Source organism: Gossypium hirsutum, chromosome A11 (genome assembly GCF_007990345.1).
Source record: "Gossypium hirsutum isolate 1008001.06 chromosome A11, Gossypium_hirsutum_v2.1, whole genome shotgun sequence".
Taxonomy (NCBI): domain Eukaryota; kingdom Viridiplantae; phylum Streptophyta; class Magnoliopsida; order Malvales; family Malvaceae; genus Gossypium; species Gossypium hirsutum.
Window position 1 is genome coordinate 94297154 of NC_053434.1, and position 28000 is coordinate 94325153.

General features: G+C 33.3%; 2 protein-coding genes and 1 non-coding gene across 15 annotated transcripts; 1 reads left to right on the plus strand and 2 right to left on the minus strand.

Annotated features, from left to right (window-relative positions):
- Positions 1-3297: 3297 nt before the first annotated feature.
- On the plus strand, positions 3298-10462 carry LOC107891771 (uncharacterized). Of its 13 annotated transcripts, none has more exons than XR_001682308.2 (7): positions 3298-3637; positions 5173-5223; positions 5298-5379; positions 6251-6274; positions 6852-7044; positions 7533-7764; positions 8875-9352. XR_001682308.2 is itself a non-coding variant. In XM_041082272.1 (7 exons), exons 4-7 carry the CDS (start codon positions 6765-6767, stop codon positions 10098-10100), a joined length of 600 nt encoding a protein of 199 aa, XP_040938206.1. In that variant the 5' UTR covers positions 3298-3637; positions 5173-5223; positions 5298-5379; positions 6251-6764; the 3' UTR covers positions 10101-10462. The 13 variants fall into 13 exon arrangements, 8 of the variants coding, with proteins under 8 accessions (XP_040938206.1, XP_040938204.1, XP_040938203.1 ...); XR_005905244.1 differs by having other exon boundaries at positions 6873-7044; XM_041082272.1 differs by adding an exon at positions 10082-10462 and having other exon boundaries at positions 6251-7044; positions 7600-7764; positions 8875-9010.
- Positions 10463-10831: 369 nt separating this feature from the next.
- Positions 10832-17218, minus strand: LOC107891758 (splicing factor SF3a60 homolog). Its single transcript, XM_016816659.2, has 13 exons — positions 16828-17218; positions 16054-16301; positions 15852-15965; positions 15558-15662; positions 15292-15434; positions 15065-15161; positions 14685-14849; positions 13962-14033; positions 13297-13455; positions 13068-13145; positions 12312-12440; positions 11470-11616; positions 10832-11192 (listed from the first exon to the last, which is right to left on the minus strand). Exons 2-13 carry the CDS (start codon positions 16225-16227, stop codon positions 11046-11048), a joined length of 1530 nt encoding a protein of 509 aa, XP_016672148.1. The 5' UTR covers positions 16228-16301; positions 16828-17218; the 3' UTR covers positions 10832-11045.
- Positions 17219-22742: 5524 nt separating this feature from the next.
- On the minus strand, positions 22743-22849 carry LOC121210434 (small nucleolar RNA R71). Its single transcript, XR_005905551.1, has one exon. It is a non-coding gene; the product is annotated as a small nucleolar RNA R71 (small nucleolar RNA).
- Between the last annotated feature and the right edge of the window lie 5151 nt (positions 22850-28000).

The following is a 28000-nucleotide window of genomic DNA, read 5'->3' on the forward strand; positions in this document are numbered from 1 at the left end:
ATTCAATTAGGATTTTATTATCTCTCACTATAAATAAATGACACTAGTAAAACTATTCACACAAGTTTTTGCAGATGAGTTTCAAATATTATTAGTCTACCATAAAGTAGTGAGAATTTGTTTTCTTATAATAAATTTTTTTTCTAAGTAATTACAATTCTACTGATTTCTATTGAGAGAGAACTACTTTCCTACTGAAAGTAATAGTTTTTGTTTCGTGATTGCTTGAACTTACACTCGAAGCAATTCGTGGTACAAGAATAACAGAGAAGGTCATTCGACTGAAATTCAAGAGCATATAGGATCTGTATTGTACAAAGCACAAGTTTTTTTAGAGAAAAAGTTTATTATTATAAATATCACAAACTAGCTCGGTTTTCAAAATTTTAATTTTCTGCTATGACAATAAACTATTTTCTAAACTAGATTTTTTCTAATGCTTTACATGTAACACCCTTTAATTGTTGAAATGCTTGAACAACTTCTAGACTCCAAGAAAATCGTTCTTCTTTGGCATGCTAGTCAAAGGTTTGCTTATTTCTCCATATCCTCTTATGAATTTCTTGTAATACCCTGTGAGCCCTAGAAATCCCCTCAATGGCTTCAATGAATTTAGTAAAAGCCACTTAACCATAGCTTCTATCTTGGCTGTGTTCATAGCTACACCTTCATAGGATATAATGTGACCAAGATACTCCACTTGCCTCTGCCCAAAGAAACATTTGCTCTTCTTAGCAAATAATCGGTGTTTCCTTAATTCCTATAAAATTGTATGCACATGTTCAACTTGTGTATTACTAGGGGTATAGGATGTCATAAAAACAAGGAAAAATTTCCTTAAATAGGGTCCAAAGATGTCATTCATCAAGGACTGAAAGGTAGCAGAGGCATTGGTAAAGCTAAAGGGCATGACTTTAAATTTAAAGTGTCCATGATGTGTTCTGAAAGCTATCTTTGGTATGTCCTCCTCCGGCCTTAAGTCTATCTTAGAGTAGAATTTAGCAACTACTAACTCATCCAAGAGGACCTCTATAACAGGAATTGGAAATTTATTCTTAATTGTCATGGCATTGACCTACCTGTAGTCAAAACGTAGCCTCTAAATTTCATCCTTCTTTGCTAACAAACAAGACGAGGCAAAGGGACTTTGACTGATTTGAATTATAGAGGAAGTTAGCATCTCTGTTATTTGTCTATCCACTTCAGCCTTTTGATGGTGGGGAAATCTATAAGGCCCGAGGTTAATTGGTTGAACATCCTATTTCAATATTATGGCATGATCCTGTTATCCAGCAAGAGGCATCCCTCTAGGTACTACAAAGACATCTATATGGGCAACTAACAATTGATTTAACTCCTTAGGTATCTCAACCTCTTGTCTTTCCATGGTCAACATATATATTTCGCTGGTCAGGTCACTATACTTGGCATAACTTCTGAAAATTCCCCCCTGCAATCACCTTCAACTTAGCCACTTTAAGACCACCTCTCAAAGTAATGCTTTGGTCTCCTTGTTGAAAGCTCATAGCCATATTCTTGAAGTCCATTAGTAGTGGACTGAATTTCCTCATACAATCAACTCCTAGAACCATATCACTTCCTCCTAAAGCTAAAACTCTAAAATCATGCTAAAATTCATCACCTTGCATGGACCACTGTTGTTGCTTGGACTTAGCTGTATTAAATAGCTTCTCTCCATTTGCTATTGTGATAGTAAGTGGATGTGTTTGAACCAGTTCAAGAGCATTTGTTGCCCAATTCACTGGCTTTAGCGGCGTTTTTTACTAAAACGCCACTAAAAACAGAGTAATAGAAACGCCGCTAAAAATAGAGCATTAGCGGCGCTTTTGATAAAACGTCGCTAAAAACCAGAGCATTGGCGGCGCTTTTGGCACAACGCCGCTAAAAACCAGAGCATTAGCGGCGCTTTTTGTAAAACACCGCTAAAAACCAGAGCATTAGCGGCGCTTTTCGTAAAACACCGTTAAAAGTCATATAACCCTTAAACCCCAAAAAAATCATAAACACTAATCTATAACCCCTAAAACAATTATTATTAAAATTTATGGTTATACAATATATTAAATATTTTCTTATATAATCGTAAAAGAGATAGTATTGAATTTAAAATATTAAATTAATTATTATTATAGTTTAAGGTTTATGGTTTAAGATATATGGTTTAGGGTTTAATGTTTAGGAGTTAACTAGTATTTGAAGGTTTATGATGAATTATGGGTTTAGGGATTATGATTTAGGGTTTAAGGGTTAAGGTTGGAGTTTAAGGTGTAAGGGTTTGGGGTTAAGGGTTAAGGGTTTAGGGTTTAGTGTTTATGGGATAGGGGTTAAGAGGTTTAGGGTTTAGATTAATTAGTATTTTTTAATTTATATATTAAACGGTTTCTTATATAATTGTAAAAGAGATAATATTAATTTGAATATATTAAACTTATGATTATAGTTTAAATTATTTAAGAGATAATAGATAAACTTTATATATATATATTAAATGGTTTAAGATTTAATCTAAAAATATTTTGATATATTAAAAATAACTCAATTCAAATTAATTCCTCTACACTTAATTTATTTAAGTGAAATTTTAACTTAAAATTTAGTCCTTATATTTTAATTTGATTAGTTTTAGTCCCTGTATTTTTCAAATCGATCAAATTTATCTTTTGTACTTTTCAAAATTTAAAATTTTAGTCATGATCACTCAAATGATAGCAATTATATATGTTTGGTTAAATTCAGCTATTAGTCTTGGTATTGTGCGTAAAGTTGTAGGTTGAGTTCATGTTATCCAATTAGATCATTCTTGGTCCCTATACTTTTCGAATTTTGAAATTTTAATTTTGACACAAATGACAACCGTTAAATCCGTAACTGGCTTTTTGTGAGTAATATCTTTGTTACATTAAATTTTAGAAATAGCAAAACTTAATGAATTTAATAGCTACCATTTAATTAATACTACAATTTCAAAATTTCAAAATTACAATGACTAAAAATAACAAAATTAAAGTAAAATGATTAAATCTACAACTTACATATAATTCAATGACTAATAGAAAAATAATAATAATTAAAAATATTTAACTTGTTTATATTTAAAAAATTAATAAATATCAAATGAAAATAACATGTATATATTTATAAAAAAAATTAAAACAATATCATTAGGTTTAAGTAAATTTACATTAAATATTTATAAATATGATGTGTTTTAAGGAAAATTTAATTGAAAATTTAAGGGGTCAAAAAATACCGCAAAAAAACATAATTGTTTAACTTAAACGGGTCATTTTCCTTTCTGAAATGTTTTCTTTTTCTCATGGCCGACACTAAAACCCCTAATTTTTTCCCCTAAAATCAGTATCCTCAAAACACCCCCAATCTTACCCCTCCGTTGCCCTTTTCAATAAAGAAACTCTCCAACAGCAGCGTCTCCAAGCTCTTATAGAAGGTGCCCACGATTACTCTGGCTCTCCTGTACTTGAATGGGGCGATGGGTATTACACGGGTGAAGAAGATAAAGGGAAAAGGAAGTTGAAAACTTTGTCTGCAGTTGTGGAGTAATTCCTTGTGGAAAGAAGGAATTTCTTGCAGAACTTCACCCAGTATTCTATGCACAGTAAGTTAGGTTTTATGTGTTTGTTGTTTTTATTAATTAGCACTAGCAATTAGTGGATTTTTTGTTCCTTGGCGTTGTTGTTGTTGCCATAACAGTTTGTTACTTCGTTCCCATTTGCATTTGGCTTTGTCTTCATGTTCTTCTAAAATTTGACCTTTTAATATCTTTCCTCCAGAGCATTTGGCTCAGTAGTTGGTGCATGCTTCCCCCTACTCAAAGAGCTGGATTCAAGTCCCCCCATCTCCCAATATAAGAAAACTCTTTATGCCATTCAGTTTAAAAAATTTCTTTTAAAACTGAGATACTTTGGTATGATAGGGAATACATTTTCCTGGCTTGGTCACTTCGAATGACTGAATTATTGCTTTCTTTTGATTTGGTTTTTAGGGAGTGAGGGGAACACAATGGAAAACTTGCCCTCCCTCCCCCTTTCCCCCAAGTTCTTTTTATTTTCCTCTCTTCCTTCTTCTAATGAAAAGAGACTATAATTTCATGTACTGATGTTGGAATTTATACTGCTTGTTAACAGTTTCCTTTTCTGTTTCTTGATATATTGAATTAAGTGTTTATTTTTAATATTTCTAAAATATTTTCTCAGTTTTAAGACTTTATACTTTCTAAAACCCTTTAGCATAGTTTAAAGATGGAAATTGATGTCTAAGCATTGAATTGTTTTTTATCTTTTTTCATTTTTATGGGGACATCTAAACCAAGATGAAGATTGTACTTTTGATACCTAGTCCTATATTTCCCTACTATATTTTTGGCACAATTTATGTCTGATAATTTCTCAATAAAGATAGTAATGTTAGCGAAATTTGTTCAGTGATGTGGATTATTCATGAGCATAAATACAGTTAAGATTTTCTGACTGAAAGTTCAAGCATAGGGAGCTTCTCTGAAAAAAAATCATTTTGTTTACTTATGGGTTTATTCTTATTCTGAGAGATATAAACTAGATTACTCTATATATTTACCTATGGAAAGAAGTGTGGTATGGAAGGGTGTATATGGTTGTACATTTAGTAGAGTGATAGGTTTGTCCTCCTTTTAACTTTGTGGTTCACTTGAGGAAGAAAAATAGAAGGATGTTTCAGGGAAGAATTACCCTTTAACAATCTCCTGTTCTGTACTCCCTTGTTATAATTTAAAAAGGCAGCAGTGGCTGGAACTGCAAGAGGCTATTGATTTTATATCTCTGTTCTGGTAAAGTGGACTTTGTGCTTCAGTCAGAGCTGCCTTGGTTCCTAGTGGTAGTATGGGTTCTTTCTAATTTAAAAATGAGAAAGAAAAGGAACGAATGGGCAGATAATGTATCTTTCAAAAATGATGAAAGTGCCACGAGTAGAGTCAAAACTAAGAGTGTTTTGTTTCAAGATTCAGTTCCGAACTCAGGTTTGGCGGTATCTCCATAGTAAATCTGATTTGATAAATTTACAATATTATTCAATAATTAATCTCCTTCTTGTTTCTCCTTTTTCTTTTATTGAATCACTTATTTATCCTCTGTTCTTACATTTTTTTACCACCTGCAGGTTTCTGAATTTAAAAGGAGCTTAAATACTGTAAATTCTGCATGTAATGAGGTATATCATTAATGTTGTTGATGACGGCAGTGTTTATTCATTCTTATCTTACAACTTTTGTATTGGTTATATAGGTACGAAATTCCCTTAAATTGAAGGATCTCACGAAGAAAATTCTCTATCTAGGAAATACATTGAACCAAGGAACTACTAGGGGTAAGTGACATTTAATTTCTCCTTTTGGCTTCAATCTTTGATGCTACAATTGCAGCTTGTAAAAAGATTATGCAGAGAAAATATTACTAGCTAAACCACATGTAATGTATTACTAAAACCAATTAAGGTTGGCTTGTCCAATCCTTGCATTATCTAAGAATTGGGTAATATTCAAACCGATCAAAAACTAGTTATTTATTGAACAGGTAAAAAACCAATTATTTTTTTTCCATTTTTCTTAAATTAAATACCATGCCATTAAGGTAAATGCATATTATTGTTAACTATTAATTATATTAACTATTTATTTTACATTAAATTAATGTTTAAACATAAAAAATAAAATAAGAAACAATCAAACCAACTGGTTTAACCTGAGGTCCAGTTTCTTTAACATTGGCATTTATGTCCATTAATGTCGAACTTTTACATTTATGTCTTTCATTTTGAATTTTTAGATGATAGTAGTGTCAATCAATTCTTTGTCCCTTGTTATGCTATTAGTTCCTTTGTTTTGCATTTTCTTTTTTTCTTTTCTTGCCAAAGCCACTTGTCCCAGGTGTCATTTTTTTTATGCATTTCCTTGGCTATAGGGTTTTGCTTGGTAGTTATGCAGCTATTTATTGAAAGTTGAAACTCATACCTGTCTTATGAATGCTTACATGCATGGCAAGCTTTTGTTAGCCTTTCTTTCTATTATGTTTGTTGCTTTGTATTAGCATTCTCTATGCTACTTGCCCTGCAAAGTTCCAAGTTTCCATTTTTATTAAAGATGGCAATCGGGTATTTGGAAATGTTAATTATCTGATCTTTGGCAATTTTGCCCAACAAAATTAAGCTAATTTTATGGTTCTATCTTTAATTAATGCAGGACTGAGCAATGCTTCCTTTACAGGTCAGTTTCCTGTTTCTTTGTCATGGATGGATGTATTTATTGGAAAATGGGACAAAGTAACTTAATACAAAGAAACTTTACCTTTGATTTTCTATGCCTTTTAAATCACCTCTAATTTTAAGATTGATTGCAAATGACTAATATTGTGAAATAACACTTACATAAGATAAAGTAGTAACTCTGGCTTTGGTATGCAGGATGAACTGCTTTGGTTGGAATTGCTTGATAATTAATGTTGTGGAATTTTTTTATCCGAGAGTAATTTGGATGTGAATGTAACATTAAATGTAATAACCTTTTGCATTAACAAAAACCACTGCCTTCATCTAGCAAATGATTTCATTTCAGGGTGATATTGGTGATTTTGGGTTTTATTTATGTTTTATGGCATATTCAAAGTCTGCAGTTAAGTTTACAGTGGGCCAGTTGACTGCATTTCTTTTTTCATTTTTTACAACTTTTTCTGACCAACAAATTATTTGTTACATATATGTTTTATTTTATTTTAATCGTTAATTGTATGTCACTAATGCTTAATTGTTATAATTTTTTACATAAATATTTTTCTTTACTCGAGGCTAAGAAGTTAGCATCACAGTATCAAAAGGAAGCAGACAAATGCAATTCAGGTATGGAGACGTGCGAAGAAGTAAGGGAGAAAGCTGAAGAAGCACTGTTGGCTCAAATGAAATTAACAGCAATGTGGGAAATAAGAGCTCGTCAGAAAGGATGGAGAGAAAAGGTCGCCAAATCTAATGCACAGACACAAGGTAACCTCCAGTTTGTCTAAACCATCCACCATGGCCTGATAGGAAGAAAACTAGTAGAAACGTATTTCTTTCCTTCTTTCTTTTCCACTGTTCAGTGCTCTGCAACATTGTAGTAAACATTATATTTGATAATTTTGGATACGATATATAAGAAAAACGATTAAAATACAACATGATATGAACATCTAAATGTGTCAAACGGATATACTGATTACCATATCTAGCAAAATATGATTTATTTCTAACATAAACTAATTCACTCCAAAACTACTCTTTATTGTAATTTCTCATCAATAACTCATGCTTCATTCTAACTATCATTTTTTTTCTTTATGGATTTTCACTAGCGTTGATGATGCAAATTAATCATTATTCATTCCAATATATTTGAAGAAAGGAACATTTGTTCAGATAAAATATAGTATATATTCTCTGCTCCTATCTAATTTATCATCAATTTGTCTTCTGAACGACTGTTATTTTACCAGAATCCCCACCGATTGAATCATACCTTTGAAAGCTCTTTTATGTTTTGACTGGTGGCAAATGGAACAGGAAAAACCAACTACACTAGATTGCAGTCCAAGAACAATTTGCAGAAGGCACATAATGACTGGCTCCTACCTCTACAAATGCATATGGGAGGCATTGCAGCAGCGAATAAGAATGATATTGATCAACATACAGTTGATACTGTATGTGCTCTGAATCCGAATTCAGGTGTGAGTTTCAGATATTTTATGTGCAAAAAAGTATCAGAGTGCCTTATGTTTGTATGTTAGTTAAGCAGATTATGGTTAGAACCTGCAGTAGGATCAACTAATTAGTTGATCAAAAACTACACCCAATTTTGTAATAGTCTACTTGCATATTTGCATATATTTAATAATAATCTCGTGTCAACTAATTATTCTATTTTTTTATTTAATTGTTTTGTTTTCAACATTTTTTTATTTGAGTTGAAAGAAGAAAAACATGAATTGTAATTTTGACTTAGAAAAGAGAATATTCATTACTAGCTTAAATAATCAATGTTGATATTTCACATGGGAATGGATATTCTAATCTTATATTTTACATGGTTATGATTTAAGTCCTTATTTCATTTAAGTAACTTCATTATAATATCTTATTTTATTGATATTTTTATATTTAATCTAGTTTTTATTATTTATTTTAGTTTTGATTCTAAATTTTTATTTTTATTTTAATATTTATGATAACTTAAGTTCTAACTTTTGGATTTTAATTGTGTTATTAATTTATTATTTTAAATTCTAAATTTAAATTCATTAATTTTTGTATTTAGTTTTAAAGTTAAAATTTTAATAGAAAATTTAATTTGATAATGAATTTTTATAGAAAATTTTTATATTTATATCATGGATATTATTCTTCTCAATATTTTGATAATGAATTTTAAATTTTTTATATTTTTCATGACCTTTATAATATTTTATATTTTTTTTTGAATTTCATGATATTTAGCGGCGTTTGTGCGAAAATCTTTAGCGGCGTTTTTTCAAATAAACGCCACAAATTTTAGCAGCGTTAGCAATAGTGACGTTTTTTGTGACACTTGTAAAAACGCCTCAAATAATTTTAATGGCACTTAAAAGCGCCGCTAAAGGCCTAAAAAAAAGTCCCCCCCAGTTAATTTTACTGTAGTGATTAGGGGTTGTAAAGCTGTGATACTCTCAGTGTCCACTAGGATGTAGATATTTCTTCCCTTAATAGAACCTTGTATTCTCAAAGTGCTAAACCCAGCACTGCCAATCAAAGAATTAATAGAGATTTCTAATACTCCTTCATTCTTTTCTCCATTAACAGGTAAGGATTCTTCAGTGGATTCCTCCTCAATCAACACTTCAGTAGGATGCTCAGCTCCTTCTTCTTCCATGGAATTTAACTCTTTAACCTTGCATTGGTGGCCAGGAAGAAACTTATCTCCACATTTAAAACATAGGTTATCGGTTTTTCTGTACTCCATGATATTATGTCTGTTAGGAACAATAGGTGGTGGGGTCATGTTAGGTCTAGGTGTGGTAGAGTTTGTGGTAGGATAGGCTTTTGTATATGTAGAGGAAGAGTTCGGTTGGAAAATTTAGGTTTTTATTTTTTTGCTTCAAGTTCCATGGAAAGTTCATGAAGTTTAGCGTGTTGAAAGGCAATAGACAAAGATGAAGGTTCATTCACCTTAAGTCTAACTTTGGTTTCTTCGTCAGTCCACTCACAAAACTGGACACAAAATACTCTTCATTTAAGTGCAAATTATACTGGAGCATGAAAGACCTCAAGTCTTCAAATTTTTCTTGGTAGTCCTCCACTGATCCTCTTTCTGTCAACTTGTTAAATTCTTCCACCACATCAAGGCAGGTTCTATCACAAAACCTGAGATACAAATCATTGGCAAAATCCATCTTGTCAAATTGTCTTTCTGTAGTCTCTACCTTCTAATGTTCTTCCATTGAAAATAAGTTGAAATACTTTTTACACTTCATATCCACGCTCAAGGATTTGCTCCATTAAAGTTCTGTAATTCGATTTTTGGTCTAAGGGAAAATAGGCCAAGGTTTCTAGACGCGTTAGTGTTTGTGTTCTTTTATATTAGTTGCATCTCTTTAAAGGTAGGTGAACTGCTAGACCCAACTAAGTGTGTCGTTGCTTTTTCCATGTGAAGGTTTGGAGAATGGTTTTGGAGCTAAAACACCTGATTCATTTCGTTGATAAGTATACCTTTCATTGTCATCAGTAACTGTTATCTGGACGGGCTTTTTTCCATCAGCTTTAGATAGTGTTTGAATAGGGTACCTGATTAGTTTTCTGGTTAATGTTTGCAATGGTAAGAGGTTGTGGTGCTTGGCCTTTCTGAGACAACAGGTCCAAGATCCTACTAATGTATCCCTGAATCTCGATAAATTGGCCTCTATTCTCTGTTGTTGCTCAGTAAACTTCACATCAATGCTTTCTTTCTGCTTTTCCTATCAATTTGGATTAATGTTTTCAACCTGCAATATTTCCAATTGTTTTTTTCCAGCTGTTCCTGGAGTTGCTAGATCTCGGTACCATCAGAACCAAACATGACAATGGCCTTCCTCAGCTTTCCCAGCTCGAACCAATAGATCTTTCGGTAGCCTTAATACCAAATTATTATAACCCACTCGTTTGTGTACTGAAATTACTGAAGAAATTAGAGGTTTAAGGAGAATAGAAGAAGATGGAGAAGAGAAGAGTTATCATTCAGGATAGAGAAACAATTGTTACAGCAACCCTTATACATGAAATTGTTGTAACAAATTTGTAATCAAATTGTACTATCATTATTTTTAGACTGTTGGCATCAACATTTCAGGGGCTTCTGGCTTGAAATCATCAGTACCCTTCAGCTATGGATATCGAGCCTTTTCCTTTCAGAGCATAAAGATTTGTTGACCCATCTTCCATTCTCTTTTTTCGATATTTCCGCATTCATCTCTGATCCACTCTTCAAGCCCATTAGTTCCTGTCCTTCTACTTCTGTACTTGGCCCATTAATTCTCGACCTTTCCCTGCCTTAATCCGTTCCTCATCCGTTTCACCATCTCTGCATTGTCTCAACATGTTGTAATCTATTTTCTTTTCCTTGTGAGTTTCCTAAAAAGGAAACGAAGGAGACGGCATAAACGTGGAAGAGCATACGAAACCAAATGTTCAAATTTCTCCTTATTGTCCATTTTTATATTATATTGCTCGTCCTCGAGGTGTAAATGGCTCAGCATTCATATTCACAAGGTGCTGCGCAAGCAAATTTTCCAGGGTTTAACTGTTACTTTGAACTAAGTAATTAGTTTTGTTGAGCTACAAATTCAGACAACTGTCTTACAAACTCTTCTAACCTCTATCCCTCAGGGTTGCCACAAAAGCATTAATCATACATACATGATGATCAAGGTTGACAGGTAACAAAATTAAGAACCATGTCCCGAGGCATGGGAAACATCTAACTCTCAACACAAGCGTCTTTAAATCAGTCCCTGCCGCTGCAGATCGGTATACGTCTTCTTGTTATAAATGTTGCCCTCTTTATCTTCGTATTCTTCTTCAAGATCTGGACGCCACTTGTTCACTCCTTGCCGTTCTCGTATCTTCTCCCACAATTCTTGTGCTTCCTGCGCAACCAATTTTCCAATTTCAAGCTTCCAGGTTAATCACTATACATTTATACCTAAAAAAACTCATAAATTAGATTTGAAAAACGTTTGTGTACAAAGAGAAGTAAACTCTAGCTATCTTTTTGCTTTACATGGACAAACAAAGCATTGGTTGTGAAACGGAGAACCAAAGGTGATGGCACATAAACACAATCATGAAAAAACCAAACATAGGCAGATGAAGCAGAAAGAACATAAATCATTGCGCAATATCTGAATAACAAACAACTCATACCTGAATATTGGTGATTTCATTAAAGTTCTTGGTGTTCGGAATACCAAGGCATCGCATGCCATGCTGATGCCGCCATTCTTTGAAATGCCTCTCAAAAGCCCGACGGCCCCAGTAGCTGTAGTTCCCACAAATCTCACACTTAAACTCCTGAAGAATAAAAAAGAAATGGGGGGGGGGGGCAAGGCTGTATAAGTTCCAGAACTCAAAAATAACTAGGCAATCAAAGAGTGAAGAAAAATTCAAAAGCCCTAGAACAACCACTCCATCCTTCCTCCTAGGGCCAAGATCAAGATAAAAATCAAACTGCTCAAGCTCACTCAGCTAAATTCAATTAAGCTCATTTTATCTAGTAAAATATAAGAATGATTCTAATGCTTAATTTCAAACTTGATTATTTATGATTGAGCTTAGCTTCGAGTTTGAGTTCAAATTGAGAGTTTCCAATATTATTAAAAATAGAAAAGCTCGATTAGTCTCGCAAGTTAATCTGTCAAGAGTTAGGATATTTAAATTTAGCTTGCTTGATAGCTCAACCTCGACATCCACCGAACATGATAAAGTTGAACTCAGAAGTACAGATGTCTCACTAACACTCCTACTTCCTCTTCCCTCTTGATTTAGAAGAAAAATGTGGATAGAAACATCAACCTTTTTATTAGAATTAGTTGTAAAACATCAAGGAAAATGTACCTATAGGTTTAAGAAAACACAAAACAATAAAAAAGATTTAATGTTATATTCGTTCGAGCTTTCACTGTTTTTTGTTTAGTCATCTGTAAGTTGGCAAAGTATCTGCATGCGCCAAAATTCACATCACATAAAGAATTAGTAGGAGAAATTACCTGACCAAGACCATGAAGTTTGTAAAGCCAGTAAGGTATAGGCTTGCCATCCCAACCCATTGGCAATTTAAGAGGATTATAGATCTGTTGATCTTCATCATCACTTTCCGTGTCAACTTGTGTCTCTTCCTATTAGAAAGCAACAATTTATAGTAAGAGAACCACAACAGACAGAATTTAAAGATAGCCAAAATTTTCAAGAAAAAGTTTCTGCTTTTGTTTACTATAAACAGAAATTAGAAGAGGGACCGACAACTCAAAAGGCACTGGTTAACCATGACAGTTGCCCAAATGTCAGCAACTTCTTATGAAAAAAGAAGTCCAATCAAAGATAAAACATTCATTGAGTGAACAATCAAAGCTGATGGTTGTTTCACCATCATTTGATCAGTTAATTTGATCAAAGATATTTCATCCCCTCTATTTGTTTCGCCTGATATATGGTCATAGGAATTATGTAAAAAACTAAAATTCCTAATTTCTTCCATTTAAATTGTGTCCTTTAGATTTAATTAAAAATGCAGAAATAAACTGCCCAATTAAGCCCGAAAGTGAGGCCTGCAGACCTGAAACAAGGTTGACACCCGGTTGATTGGTCCATACAGGCCCCAGCATTCAAAACTCTGCCTACAGCCATCCATACAAGGTGCTGAGGGCCAGGGTTAGTGAACTATAATCATACCATCACAATATAAGCAATGGATTTTGTTCTAGTATTAGATACACTTGAATTACTATGCCCAGAGATTAACTTACCTCCTCACGTTCTTGTTCCATTTCCTCATATGTCAATGCTTGCTTCTTTACCACATTTTCTTTTGTTTGTTCAATTGTCTGTAAAAGATCACAGAAATAGTAGTTAAAACCATCACTATAGTTACATATCTGGACTACAAACAGCAGCGACATACTTTTGCAAAGGCTTTCTCTCATGTTTCACATTTTTATCAAAGACAGTTAAGGGCAAAGTAAGCAACCAACTGACCTTACTCAGTAAATCAGCGAGTTTCTTCATCTTGGCCTCCATCAATGCAATATGTTTCAGACTGTTAATGTCTTGTGAAACTGCAGTAGACCCATTTTGTCGAGGTCCGAGTGAGCCTTTTGCAAAATGCTTTTTGTCCAGCTTTTCCAGAGGAGTGTGCTGCGGAAAAACATATAGACATTGAATGTACGTTTTTTTTTTTTCCAATTTATTTGATATTGCATTACCAGAAAAACACAATTACTATTAAACCAGCCTATAGAATCAACATTTTGCAACATAACCTAGTCTCATATTATTTCATAGCTGTATCAGGTTTCATCACTGGTTGTCCTTCATCATCCTCTAATACCAGGCTATCCTAGCAAGAGAGTCTAATATGAAGATTTCCCAAAACAATTTCAAATTTCAAAATAATAGTACAATCCCAGTTGCCATCCTAAATATAATCACGATTACCAGATGTACAATGCCAAAAGAGAAAGATTTATTAGCCTAGGTTACTCAAACCCAGGTGTGAATGTTGAATTCAGGTATGTTGACTAATACAAATATGTTCAATATATATGAACCATGTACTTGGAAGATCTTTGGAAGAAATACAAGCCTAGATAAGCAACAGATATGGGTATTTCGAGAAAATGAAAGGTCAGAGCACATATTACCTTGGTTAGGAAAAGCCTCTCTGCACGCTGCTGGACAGTACCACCAGTTTTTAGTCCTAATGATGCCAAAGCCTGCAGGGATAAATAGACAATTCACCCATCATCAACTAAGAAGGAAGCCCAATAAGATCTAATTCATTTTTAACTTTTAGGCTGTTAGCAAAGTATTTCAAGTACATATCAAATAATTCCGTCAAAAATCTCAAACAGAAACGCCTTTGAGGTTCTGGCAAAGTGAAAAGCTTGACATGTAATTGCAATGGATCTTAAAACCCACATTACAGCAATTAAAACAGAAGAGAACTACTCTGAGGTTACAAATGAATTCCAAATCTAAATTTTCAAATTTATGTTTCCAAACATAGCATAAATGAACACAATCACAGCATAAGAATTTATAGCCAGAACCGCATAATATTTTTTTTTATAGCCAGAACCACAAAATATTTTTCTTTATAGCCAGAACCACATAATATTTTTCATTCTCAAAATAATTAATTAATTTGAAAGTAACCATCAAGATAAGATGTTTACAGTGGCAAAATCAGATAATACAATAGCAACATGTTTCTTCATTTTTCACTCTTTACTACAACTTGGTCATGCATTTGCCTAAAAGAAATGGAAAACTCACATTTCTAAGCACTGAACTGAAGAGATTGGAGTCACTACAACAAAAAGTGTCTAGCAATGATGAACATAATCAAAGAGGACCAAAATTACCTCCTTTAACTTTTCTGGACCCACTTCCATAAGCTCTTCAACTGTACTGTAATAATCAAGATCAATCATGGTATGTTGCGCAGGATCATCTTCATTTTCTTGACCTTGCTTTTCCCATCCTTGTACCTGGCCATTAGCCCACTGCTCCTCAAACTCAGCCTCAACCTATCACAAACCACCATAAATGTATTTCAATTTATCAGAACCATTTTATTTATAGCTCACGTAAGACTCATCACTCATGTCAATTCTTTTTCTAAAAAATCAATAACCCCATGTTACAAAATAGGTTCGAGTTTAGCATCATAGCATCCTAGTGTTTAAGAATCTATTTTTGGATAAAGATATTCAATTAACTTTTGATGTAAATAATATGAAACCTTGGAAAAGATTCTGTCAAGATCTTGCAGTGGTTCAGTCCTCTGAAAGAAGTAAATAAGATACTCCAGCAAATTCTCCATGTACTCTCTGTATTGCCTATAGATAACAATATTTGTAAATACAGTATAAGAAGCATGCCAAATAAGTAGAACCGCAGAAAGAAATTAAGCTGTGGTAAAGCACCTAAAGAAAAGCAAGATTAAAAATAGAATTGAGCATATTTTACCGTGTTGACTTCAATTTCCAAGGGATATTGTGCGGCTGTGAACAGACGTCGAGGTAAGCTGAGTATTCAATTTTGGATCCAAATTTAGAATTAATGTACTGATTGAACAATTCGTGCAGGTCCAGGTACCGACCAAAGGCTTCCTGAAATGAATAGCTAACAAATAAGACCAGATGGCAGAAAGAAAATACCACATAAAATAGGAAATTACAGCAACAAAAGGTGCTTAATTGTATGCAAGTGTTGGGGAGGGGGTGAGAAGAGACCTCGCCACTGAACTCAATAACTGGTTCTTCCTTGAGTAAAGCCTCATCATCTTCATTAGCATTGACAAGTCGAGCAGCCGGGTGCTTTCTATGGTACTCACGAATCTGCATTTGAGTAATAATTACTTCACTAAACATCAATTTTGGATTAAATTTCTCCTCCTTTGCTAAAACAAAAACTTTGAAAATCAAAATCACTCAGATTTATTCATGCTTCTAAGAAAAAAGCAGGATTAGTACAAAATTCCAGGTTAGCATTTTTGTCTCCAGGTTAAAAACAAAGTAAACAGTTACCTCCTTCAATCTATCATAAAATGCACTAAAGACATTAATTCCAGTAGCCGTTTGACCTCCAAGAGCAGCAATTTCATCTTTCCTAGCATTGTCTTTATCTTCGTATATCTCAATCTGAAGCCGTTCAAAAATAAATACAAAAATAAACACAAAATAAAGATATAGCAGTAACTCAATTTCACATAGGATAGGGAAGTATTACTAGCTTCTCAGTGGTGGAGATGATGGTGTCAATATTATTGCGGACGCGGTGGCTCTGATACAATCTATCTTTGGCAGTAGGCGGATCATTTTGCAGGTCCTTCACTATAAGCCGCTCAAGCTGTTCCACATCTTCATGAGCAGCCCGAGTCACCTCGAGTAGAGTCGAGGACATCTCGGCTTCCGGTTGGCTTAGCTGATTCAACCAGTCTAGGGTTTGTTTATCTCAGCCAATAATTAAAACAGCACCTGAAAAAGGCATAAAGGAGGTTAGTAAGAGAGAGAGAGTACAAGGAAACAAAGCTGCGCCAACCCAACAACTCTCTCCTCTCGGCTCCCACCATCCCTACTCCCTCTCTGACTATCATCCTTAGCCCCATTGCGGCCACCAAATGGCCCTCTCTTAAACCCCTACTAACCAAGCCTTATCGAGTCCACCAGTAAACACCATCCTTCACAACCATAGTCTCACACGAAACATGTGCTCTATTGACCCCAAACTCCAGCCATTAACCCAACAACCTTCACTCACTGTTCAACATGCATCACCTAAACTACTATTAGCATCATCCCTAAACCCTGAATAACCCAGCAAACCCCCACTCAAGCCTGTCACAACCATATCACCGCACACGTACACTATCACCATTTCTAATCCCTACCACACTACCTCCTAACCGATCCCCTAAATCAACACCCATAACCAAACCAAAAGTCAGCAAACAAAGAAAGAAAGAAACCGGAGAAGCAATTAAAAGGAGGAGCCATCCCTTACAGATCTTTGAAAACCAAAGCACTAGTCAAAATCCGGATAGTGGGGAAGCCATCAAAGTCGAGGACAAGCCGCGAGTCAAAACCGGTGGCTGATTGGACGGCAGGCGAAGGCGGTGTTCGGTGACGGAGCAAGGTATTATAGAGTTATTCTAGTTTGCTTTGTCTGTGGTGAGAACTGTTTTTAGTGATTTTCTTTGTATATTTAGAAAATAGAGAATGCATGGCTTAGTTTGAGTTTGAGAAAGGCTTGAATGGTACCGATTACGGTGTTAAACAGCGGCGGCGGATTTCTTTAAGGGTTTGGATGCGATTTCTTGCGCGTGGAAGGAGAGAGGTTCTGGTAAGTGAAATGATTCATGGGAAAGTGAAAATATTTAAATGGGTAAAACTACCGTGGAGACCCTAATTTTACTAAGGGCTGATATGATGGTACAAGAAGAGAAAGACAAAAAAATACAATTTTTTTTAAAAATATTTAAAATAAATACAATTTTTATGATTATTTAAAAATATATATATATATAAAATAGTTACTTAAATTATGTATTTTTTTCGTACCTGAAACGTTTTTTTTTAAATAGGTATTTAAAGTTCTAGATATTAACGGTTAATTCTTATTAAAAAAATTCAAACCAATCAAATTATGATAAGTTAAAAATGACATTAACTATGGGATAAAAATATTTACAATTTTTAATTAAAAATTTCACATGTCATAATTTGATTGGTTTGAATTCTTTATTTACTAAGAGTTGACGGTTGGTACCTAAAATGGTAACTAAATAAAACTTTAGGAATTTACTTTGAAAAAAAAACTTTATACCTAAAGTGGTAACAGATTAAAAATATCATGTGTCACAATTTGATTGGTTTGAATTTTGTTTTTAAAGAGAGTTAACAATTGATTCCTAAAGTGATAACAGAATAAAAGTTCATGTACCTACTTTAATAAAAAAAAGTTAGGTGCTTAAATAGGAAAAGTTACATAATTTAAGTACCTAAAGTGGTAACAAATTAAAACCGTCATGTATCATAATTTGATTAGTTTGAATTTTCTTTTAACTAGAGTTAATAGTTTATACCTAAAGTGATAATAGAATAAAACTTTAGGTACCTACTTTGATTTAAAAAAAAAACTTTCAGCACCTAAATAAGAAAAATTGCATGGTTAAGTACTTTGATATTTAAGTATCTCGACATTTGAACTTGGACAAGGATAGTCATATTTATCCTAAACATGAATTTTCAAGTAATTATAAAAAAATAAAGAAAATTATTTTAAATTTAGTAAGAATTATGAGAATTATAAAAGGGTTAATATATACAAGGGTATCTTAATTTCATAAGTTATGTTAAATTAAGCTTTTATTTGATGATATGTTTTAATATAACAAATTAAAGTGTAAAGTTAAAGTTGAATAAAATTGACAAAATGATTTCTCAAATGAAGTCTAAGAGATAAAATTTTGAATCTTTACCTTAAAACTCTTAGGAAATTTTTGGATCAACCTTAAAATCAAGTTAAAAAGTATCAGTACTTTTTGGCCAAGTATCGATAGTTTTCAAAATATCAACACCTCATTTAAATATGGTACCAAATTGGCATTATGTTTGTCACAAATTCAGCTAACTATCAATTCGCTATCGATACCTTTCATATGATATAGATAAAATTTGTCTAGTACCGATATTTCAGCTCCAATAGTCACTGAATTTTGCTTTTAATGCAAAATTTATCAATACCATTTTAACTGGTATCAATACTCACTGTTGTAACTGAATTAAATGCATTGGTTTTTACATCCCCAATGGCTTTATTCATATCTCCAACAACCACAACAGTTGAAAATCAATTAGGGGTATAAATACTAGCTTCTAAAGATCCTACAACAACAAGAAAGCATATTCAAGTAAAAAGATCAATCAAACAACCGTTGTGCCAAATATTTCCATGCTTTTCTTTCATACACTTGTGATCTTTATTTTTATTCCATTTGCTCAAGTGTTCTTCATTGTAATTGAATTTAATTTGCATACACATTGATCTAGTAAGGATTATTTCTTTGTTTGCTTCTTTTTTTATCTTTGAGAGAGTTTGTTCTTAAGGTTTGAGTAGAAACCTTAAGTCAGTTTGTAAGGTTAAACCTTGTCCTCAAAGGTTATCAAATTAGTGAATTTGAGAAACTCCTTAGTAGTGGAAAGCTAAGGTAGTGGAGTAGGCAATTGGGACCGAACCACTCCAAATTCTTGTGTCAAAATTTTCTATCCTTTCTCTCTAGCTTTCACAAAGATTTTAAAAGTTAATTCACCCCCTCTTGGAAATTTCGGTTTGATTATTTGATCTAACAATTGATATTAAAGGTAGTCTCTTTTAGATGGGTTAACAACTAAAGAGGAGATCCTTGAGGAAGCTCAACAATCATCAACTCAATTCCTACAATGATGTCTACTTCTGGCTCAAATTTTCTTGGTGAGTCTTAATTTATGTCCAAGTCTCCTTATTTTAATGGTGTTAATTATTCATATTGGAATACAAGGATGATGATATTCATCCAAGCAAATGATCTTACGATTTGAGACATTATCATGGATGACCCTTCAATACCACTCAAGCAAGAAGGAGAACTCTTATTTCCAAAGAGTAAGAAAGAATGGAACGAAGAATATAGAAGAAGTATTCAGCTCAACGCCAAAACCATGCACACTCTCTTTTATGCACTTGGTCCGGATAAGTAGAGTAGAGTATCATCATGTTCGAGTGCCAAGGAGATATGGGATAAACTTGAGGTTAACTCATGATGGAACTAGCCAAATAAAGAAGTAAAAAGTGGGAATCCTCACTCTCAATTACCAGACCTTTAAGATGAAGCCTTAGGAGGACACCAAAGTTATGTCTGATAGATTCACCATCATCATCAACGAGCTAAAATCCTATGGAAAGACCTATCCTAATGAAGAAGTTGTGAGGAAGATGCTTTGAAGCTTGCCTAAATCATGGGAAGCCAAGGTGACCACAATTGAAAAATAAAGAATCTAGAAAAGTTGACTTTGGATGAGCTCATCAATTCTTTGTTTACATATAAGATGAGGCTCAATGAAGAGGTAGAAGAAGCTAAGAATGAGAAGAAGAAGATTGGTTTTGCTCTCAAATCTACCACCATTGAAGATAATGAATCAAGTGAAAAGGTGGATAAGGACAAAGAGATGGCCATGTTTGGTAGGAGATTCAAGAAGTTTATGTGGTTCAATAGAAAGAGAAAATTCCAAAAGAAGGAAGGAATCAAGCTTGAATCTATTAAGGGGAAGGACTCTATCATGTGCTATAAATGCAAGAAACTAGGACACATCAAGTTTGATTGTCCCCAATGAAAGAAAAATGGGTCAAGCCAACAAAAACTTAAGGCTCATGTTGTGTAAACTTGAAATTATATAGAATTTTTGTATATATTTTTACCACCTCTTGACTTAATAATTATATTAATCTTGAGTAATTGTTAATAAATTAAGTGGATTTTTCTTAAGTGTTAATATGATACATGAATTTATGAAGTATGCGAAATTATGCTTTATTACATGATTTTTGTGCATAAATTATATTATTTTCATATTAATTATTAATATGTGATTTTTATTATGCAGTGTGTCCATGGAAGATGAGATTACCATAAAGATGCATGGACATGGACATATACACCTTACTTGGATGGTAACACCATGCAAAATTGGGTCATAAAGATGCTAATTTGACCCAGTTAAAGCGTGTTACAAAGTGGGCATGTCTGATTAATTTTTGGATCATGAAACCATCCAACAAAGGGGAGTCAAACCCAATTTTGGCACAAACATATGTTTGCCCAAAAATCAGCTTTAGGATTTTTCATTGGAGGTCCCTATAGTTGCAATTTAATCATAAATTGATACACAAACTATGCCTTTGAAATCGTCCACTCTATGCTAATTATAGCATGATTTTATGTTTGAAATAATCAACGAAACCACATCCCTTTCCACAATTTGTGGCTGACCATGCAATAGAGAAGATGGAGGGATTTTAAACTTTATTTTTAGTAAACTTCATCCTCACCTTCACTTATAAATACCACACTAATCATCCCTCATTCTTCATCCCTTCATTCATAACACATTTCTCATTCTACATTCTTTTCTCTCATTCTATTTCCCTTTCCTTTTTCCCTATGCCTAGCCACCCCATTTTCCCTTCCATTCTTTAGCCAACAAAAACCTTAACAAGACCTTCTCTTGGTCGGCCACCTTGAGACCTTCTCTTGGTCGGCCACTTTGAGAAACCCTTAGCAAAGGAGCAACGGACAAATCAGAGAAACACCTCAGTCAGAAAGATCCGAAAGGCTATTGAATTGAATTAGAGTTTATTCTTTCCTACTTGTTTTTAATTTAAACATGTTTGCTAAGTTTTTATTGGTCTTGCAACCAACAATGATAGCTTAATTATGTTTAGCTGAGATGATCATGTTAATTCAATAATATTTGTTTCATTCCTATTTAACATGTTTGGGCCTCAGTCAATCAGGTTTTCAATTAAAATCAAGATGTATTTCACTCATACGTGATTGGATACATTCAAATTAGCTGAGTGATCCTAACCAGACGATAGCTAGTAGACACATAATTGAAAAGTGCAATGCTCAATTTAGATTATTAAACCCAACTAAATTAGAGGTTCATAATATCTTTAGTTAACTCTATTATCTTGCATAGTTTTTAGGTTTATGTGATTAAATTATTTTAGACTTAATTGTCCCTGTTATCTCGCATAAATACTAAGAAACCCTTAGTTTAATATGATCAGTAAAATGCATGTTTCACTAAGTAAAAGATCTGAAAGGACTTGATTTGGTTTCAAAACTCATGAAAGATAGAGTTGCCATAGAATGTTTTCTGAACACTGTTAAGCATGATGAAAATGAATTAAGTTGATTAATATAATTGTTGAAGTTGTGTTTCTATTGCTAAAATTCATTCATACATTTAGATAATTTTGCATACCTAGTTTAAAATTGCATTAGGGATCAATTTTGCATCTAGTTAAATCATCACCACTCAAATTATTGTGTTTTTATACCAAATTATGAATTTATAATTTTGTAAATAATCGATTAACACAAACAGGCCCTGTGGAGACGATAACTCATTTTACTTGCTTATTACTTGAACAACTATGTACACTTGCACAAAAATCTCGTTACAAGTTTTTGGCGCCATTGTCGGGGACTATTGCCTTAATTATTCTTTGTGAAATTATTTTTGCAGTTTGGTTTTTATTTAATTTCTAACATTACTAATTTATTCTTTATTCTTTACATGTGATTTATTTATTAGGTATTTATGAGCATAGATCGAATCATCAATCTATTACCTGTAGACCCTGAAATTGAGTGGACATTCAGACAAAGAAGATGCAAGAGATTTGCTCAAAGACAAGTCAATATGGACCTTGGAAATCAAAATAATGGACAAGGTAATGGAGTTAATCATATGCACAATCCAATCCTTATTACAGATGATAGGGATCATGCCATTAGACAATACGTTGTGCCACTATTCAATGAATTAAATCCAGGAATCAGGAGGACGGATATCGAGGCACCTCAATTTGAATTGAAACTTGTGATGTTTCAAATGCTCCAAACGGTGGGTCAGTTCAGTGGTATGCCCACGGAAGATCCACATCTTCACCTTCAAGTATTCATGGAAGTGAGTGATTCGTTTAGGATAGCTAGTGTGACTAAAGATGCATTAAGGTTGAGGTTGTTCTTGTACTTGATGTGAGATCGAGCACAAGCATGTTTAAATTCATTTCCACAAAGTTCAATATCTACTTGGCAAGAATTAGGAGAAAGGTTTTTGGTAAAATATTTTCCATCAAGTAAGAATGCAAAGTTGCGAAATGAGATTACTACTTTTCAATAATTGGATGACGAGTCCTTATACGAGGTGTGGGAAAGATTCAATGAATTATTTTGTAAGTGTCCTCATCATGGGATTCCTCATTGTATCCAACTGGAGACGTTTTATAATGGTCTCAATGCACATACAAGATTAATGGTAGATGCTTTTATGAATGGTGCGATTTTGTCTAAGCCTTATAATGAGGCTTACGAGATCGTCAAAAGGATCGCTAGTAATAATTACCAATAGCCAACAAATCGAGCAGTTTCTGGAAGACGAGTAGCTGGAATGCATGAAGTGGATACGCTGACATCACTCTTTGCTTAAGTATTTTCTATTTGCTCAATGTTAAAACAGTTTACCACTAATGGTTTGAATAATTTTGCAGCTTAATCATTAAGTGAGTATGATGTAGTTTTCTGCATATACTGTAGGAGTGGCCATTCCTTCTGTAACACCCCTCATTCGTATTCAACGCCGGAATAGGGTTATGGAGCATTACCGAACTTATAACACATATAATCGTACTTTTCTCATACGTTCGATCAATTCATACAATCATCATTCCATCTCAATCAATTTGTCCCTTATAATAACCTACAAGGCCTTAAACATGCTTTTAGAGCAGTTCAGGACTAAACCAGTAACTTATAAAACTTTCACAAAACTTTGAAAATTTTACTCAAAACAGAGGACACACGCCCGTGTGAAAACCGGTTTAGCCAAATCACATGGCTTTAACTTAAACCATAACATGTACCAAAATCACTATCTCAAGTAACCATAACTATCATCTTATAACTAGCTATACATGCCATATTTACATATATGCATAAGTTCAAAGTATCGAACCTCTGTAAAACATGGAAAAGAAATAGAGTAAGCTTTATAGCTTAGTAAGCCCGTATAATTCAGAATTTAACTTACCATTTATACATAATCAAACAAATAAACCAAGTATATCAAATTCACTTGCCAAATGCCTATACACATGCATTCATCAAGTTAGTCACATAAGTGCATGTAATCATCCATTATCTTAATTTAATACTCAGTATGTTGTATCATATCAAATTCACATAAATCATGTACATCATTTGTAGCATTTCATTCTTAACCATATAAATAGTAATTCATTCGATAATAGTAACTCATTTGTATCAACAGTACTTCATCCATATAACACATAGCTTTTTCATATAACCAATAACATAATTTACGCCCGTTGAACCTATTAGAACATCGAGGGATACTCGAGTGATATACATAACATATAAATCAGTAATCTGTCAATTCATTATCATTTTTGCTCTTTCGAGCTATGATCAGTAAGCTCCTCCTAAGCTGATGGACAGTAAGCTCTATTGAGCTAAACGGTAAGCTTTGACGAACTGAAAACAGTAAGTTCTTATGAGCTGATATATCGGTAAGGCTCATACGAGCTGCGGTGAGTTCGCAACACATGCAAGATCTCAACCTAAACGGTAACCCTAATGACATGTCACTCGTATCCTACGAATTCTTACGGTTCGAACGGGGCTCAGTAACCATCAGACCATATCAATAAGCCATTCATATTCCAAGTAGATCAATTACTCAATTGTATACATTCATTTCAAATAATTACAAGTATTTAAAAGTTCAATTCTAATTATACAAACTTACCTTGAGTTACTCGGATGGAAATTATCGACTATTCGTCCACTTTTCCTTTTCCCCGATCTAATCCCGATCTCGACTTATCTTGATCTATATATTATGAAAATCAGCTTATTTAATCAACTATTTATTCAATTTAGTCCAAAATACACATTAGGGTTATTTTACACATTTCCCCTAAACTTTCACATTTTTACAATTTAGTCATTATCACATAAAAATGCAAATTCATGCAATTTAGTACAAACCCATGCTTAGCTTAATTTAATACATATTACTAGCAGCCCATATTTTCAATTTATTCACACTTTTACCCACATAATTTCACAATTTAACCCCTTTTTAACATTTTTATCAAAAATCACTTTAACTAGTAAATCTATTAATAAACCTTCATAATCTATCATCAATATCAATTTAATCAAGCATTCAACAATGGCAACATGTTAAATCTTTAACAATTTTGAAATTTAAGGTACGGGCTAGCTAGAATACGAAGCAACGATCGCAAAAACATAGAAATCATTAAAAACTGAGTCAAAATCACCTACCAATTTAACCTTGCAAGTGCCGAACCCTAAAACAACTTCTATGCCTTCTTCTTCTTTGTATTTTCAACTAAATGAGAAAGATGGACAACAATTTCATTTTGTTTTTATTATTTTACTTATTAATTCACTAAATTACTTTAATAACCTTTGTTATAAAACATTTAAATTACTTATTATAAGCCCATAAATGTCCATTACCAATAGTAATGGTTTAATTACCATTTAAGGCCATCATATTTAAAAGCCAAAGCTATTTAACACTCTTAACTAATAGAATGAAACTTTTGCACTTTACGCGATTTAGTTCTTTTTATCAAATTGACTAATCAAACGATAAAATTTTTAAACGAGATTTTCACACAAACATTCAATCATGCTGCAGACATTAAAATAATAAACAAAATAAATATTTTGACCTCGAATTTGTAGTCCCCAAACCACTATTCTGATTTGACTAAAAACAGGTTGTTACACATTTGGGAATTGTCCATCAAACCTCGAATCTTTATATTATGTAAGGAATCAGTATCAAAATATAAATGGACAAGGACCACAGTCCAACTTCTACAATCTTTCGTGGCATAATCACATTTTCTTAGAGTAACCAAGGAAGTGGATCGAACAATCACATGCAATATAAACCCAACCAATCTCAAGGGTTTAACCAACAAGCTCTAAATCCACCTCAAGCTGAATCATCAAACTGTTTGGAGGACTTGTTGAAGGTGTACATGGCGAAAAATGACTCTTTGATCCAAAGTCAAGCAGGAACACTGAAAAATCTAGAGAATTAGATGGGTCAGTTATCTACAGAACTTTGTAGTAAACTGCAAGGAGCCTTGCCAAGTGACATAGAAAATCTAAAAATTTTGGTAAGAAACATTGCAGGGTAGTTGTGTTATGAAGTGGTAAGAATTTGGAACCCAAGAAGGTCGTGGTTGAAGATGAACCTATTTAAAAGGAGGAAAGTTAATCAAGAGTTGAAGTTTCTACACCGAAAAAATCATATGCTAAAAAATCTGATGAGGTAAACCCTAAACTAGTGAATTCTAAAAAGCTAACACCTTTTGCAGATTTACCTCCTCAAAAAAGTTGTACATTTTAGCCTAAAGTTTCATATCCTCAAAGACACTAGCAACATAAGTAAAAATAAGATATGCAATTCAAGAAGTTTTTGGATATTCTAAAGCAACTTCACATCAATATTCCGCTAGTGGAGGCTTTAGAGGAAATGCTTAATTATGTGAAGTTTATGAATGATATTTTGTCCAAGAAGAAAAGACTTAGTGAGTATGAGACTGTTGCTTTGACGAAGGATTGCAGTACGTTCTTACAGAACAAACTACCTCCAAAATTGAAAGACCTTGGAAGCTTTACAATACCCTGTAGCATCGAAGAATCTTACTACGGTAAAGCTTTGTGCGACTTAGGAGCAAGCATCAACTTGATGCCCAAATCTATTTTCAAACTGTTGGGAATAGGTGAAGTAAGACCCACTACTCTGACACTTCAACTGTAACACCTCTGACCCGTATCCGTTGCTAGAATAGGGTTACGAGGCATTACTAATCAAATCACATCAACAGTACATACTTCAAACATTCATAGTCATAATTATACAGAAGACAATCATATTGTCCCTTATGAGGCTCTTCAAGGCCTTAAAACATGTTTGGAAGAGGTTTGAGACTAAACCGATAACATTTTCAAACTTTTGGAAACTTATAAAATTTTCAAGCTGTAACACCCCTTACCCATACCCGAGGCCGGGATAAGGTACGAGGCGTTATCGGACAAACATACAAACATTAAACTAAAATACAGGCCATAAAATTTCATTCATATTTAACAACGTTGATTTACTTACACATAGTCCCTTATTTGAGTCTACGGAGCCCAAAACATACTTTAGAAAGGGTTCGGGACTAAACCGAGTACTTACAAAAATCTTGGAAATTTCATGCTTTAAGGCTCCACACGCCCGTGTCCCAAAGTTGTGTTCCATACACGACTGAGACACATGGTCGTGTCTCTGCCTGTGTGGAATATACCTAGGCTATTTTCCAAGCTTTGGTCAACCTTAATCTTTTACACACTTATACAAAATCAAAAGCATATAACATGGTATTCATTTAATGATTAAACATATCAATTTAAACCACAAGCATAGCATTTGTATGTCATCATACATGTGTCTCTCATACTCATTTTACCTTGTCTATTATTGTACCACTTATACATTTATACCAAGATTATCATCTTACCAAATATCTTCAACTTAATCATCAAGCATTCATATTTAAAGCTAGATTATATCTTTATAAAATACTACAATTCAGATGCATAGAATAACATGTTTTCCTGAAACATTTCAATTCAACTCCATACCTAACAAGCATTACATTGAGACTAGTCATATATATATATACACACATGTCATGATACATATCATTCTCTTTTTGTTTTCTTATAAACACATATCATTTATTTCATTATATCAATATTTCATATACCATAGTTTCCATGTATTCCACATATATTTATTTTCCTCCTCCTCCTTTCCATTCCACATCCTTAATGTATATAACATTCTTGTAAGTACGATTTCACAATTTACAAATAAATACTCACATCAAACTGTCCACACGAGTCATAGTCACTTACTTATTTATAATTCGAGCTACAGAGCTCCAAATTAAGATCTGTAAATTTCCCATGAAACTAGACTCACATATCTTTCCACCATAAAATCTTCATAATTTTTGGTTTAGTAAATTAGTACAGTTTATTCATTAAAATTTCCCCTATTTCACTTTCTGACAGTTCTGACCTCTCTTTACTAAAATTTAATTATCTCACAGTACAGAACTCGGATAATGTTCTTGTTGATTTATCTTGAAAATAGACTCATTAGAGATTTTAAAAATACAAGTTTGAGCCTCTAATTTTCTCCAAATTTTTGTGATTTTCCAAAGTCAGAACAGGGGATCACATAATCATTATGAACTAGTTTCACAAAAACATAAATATCTAAAA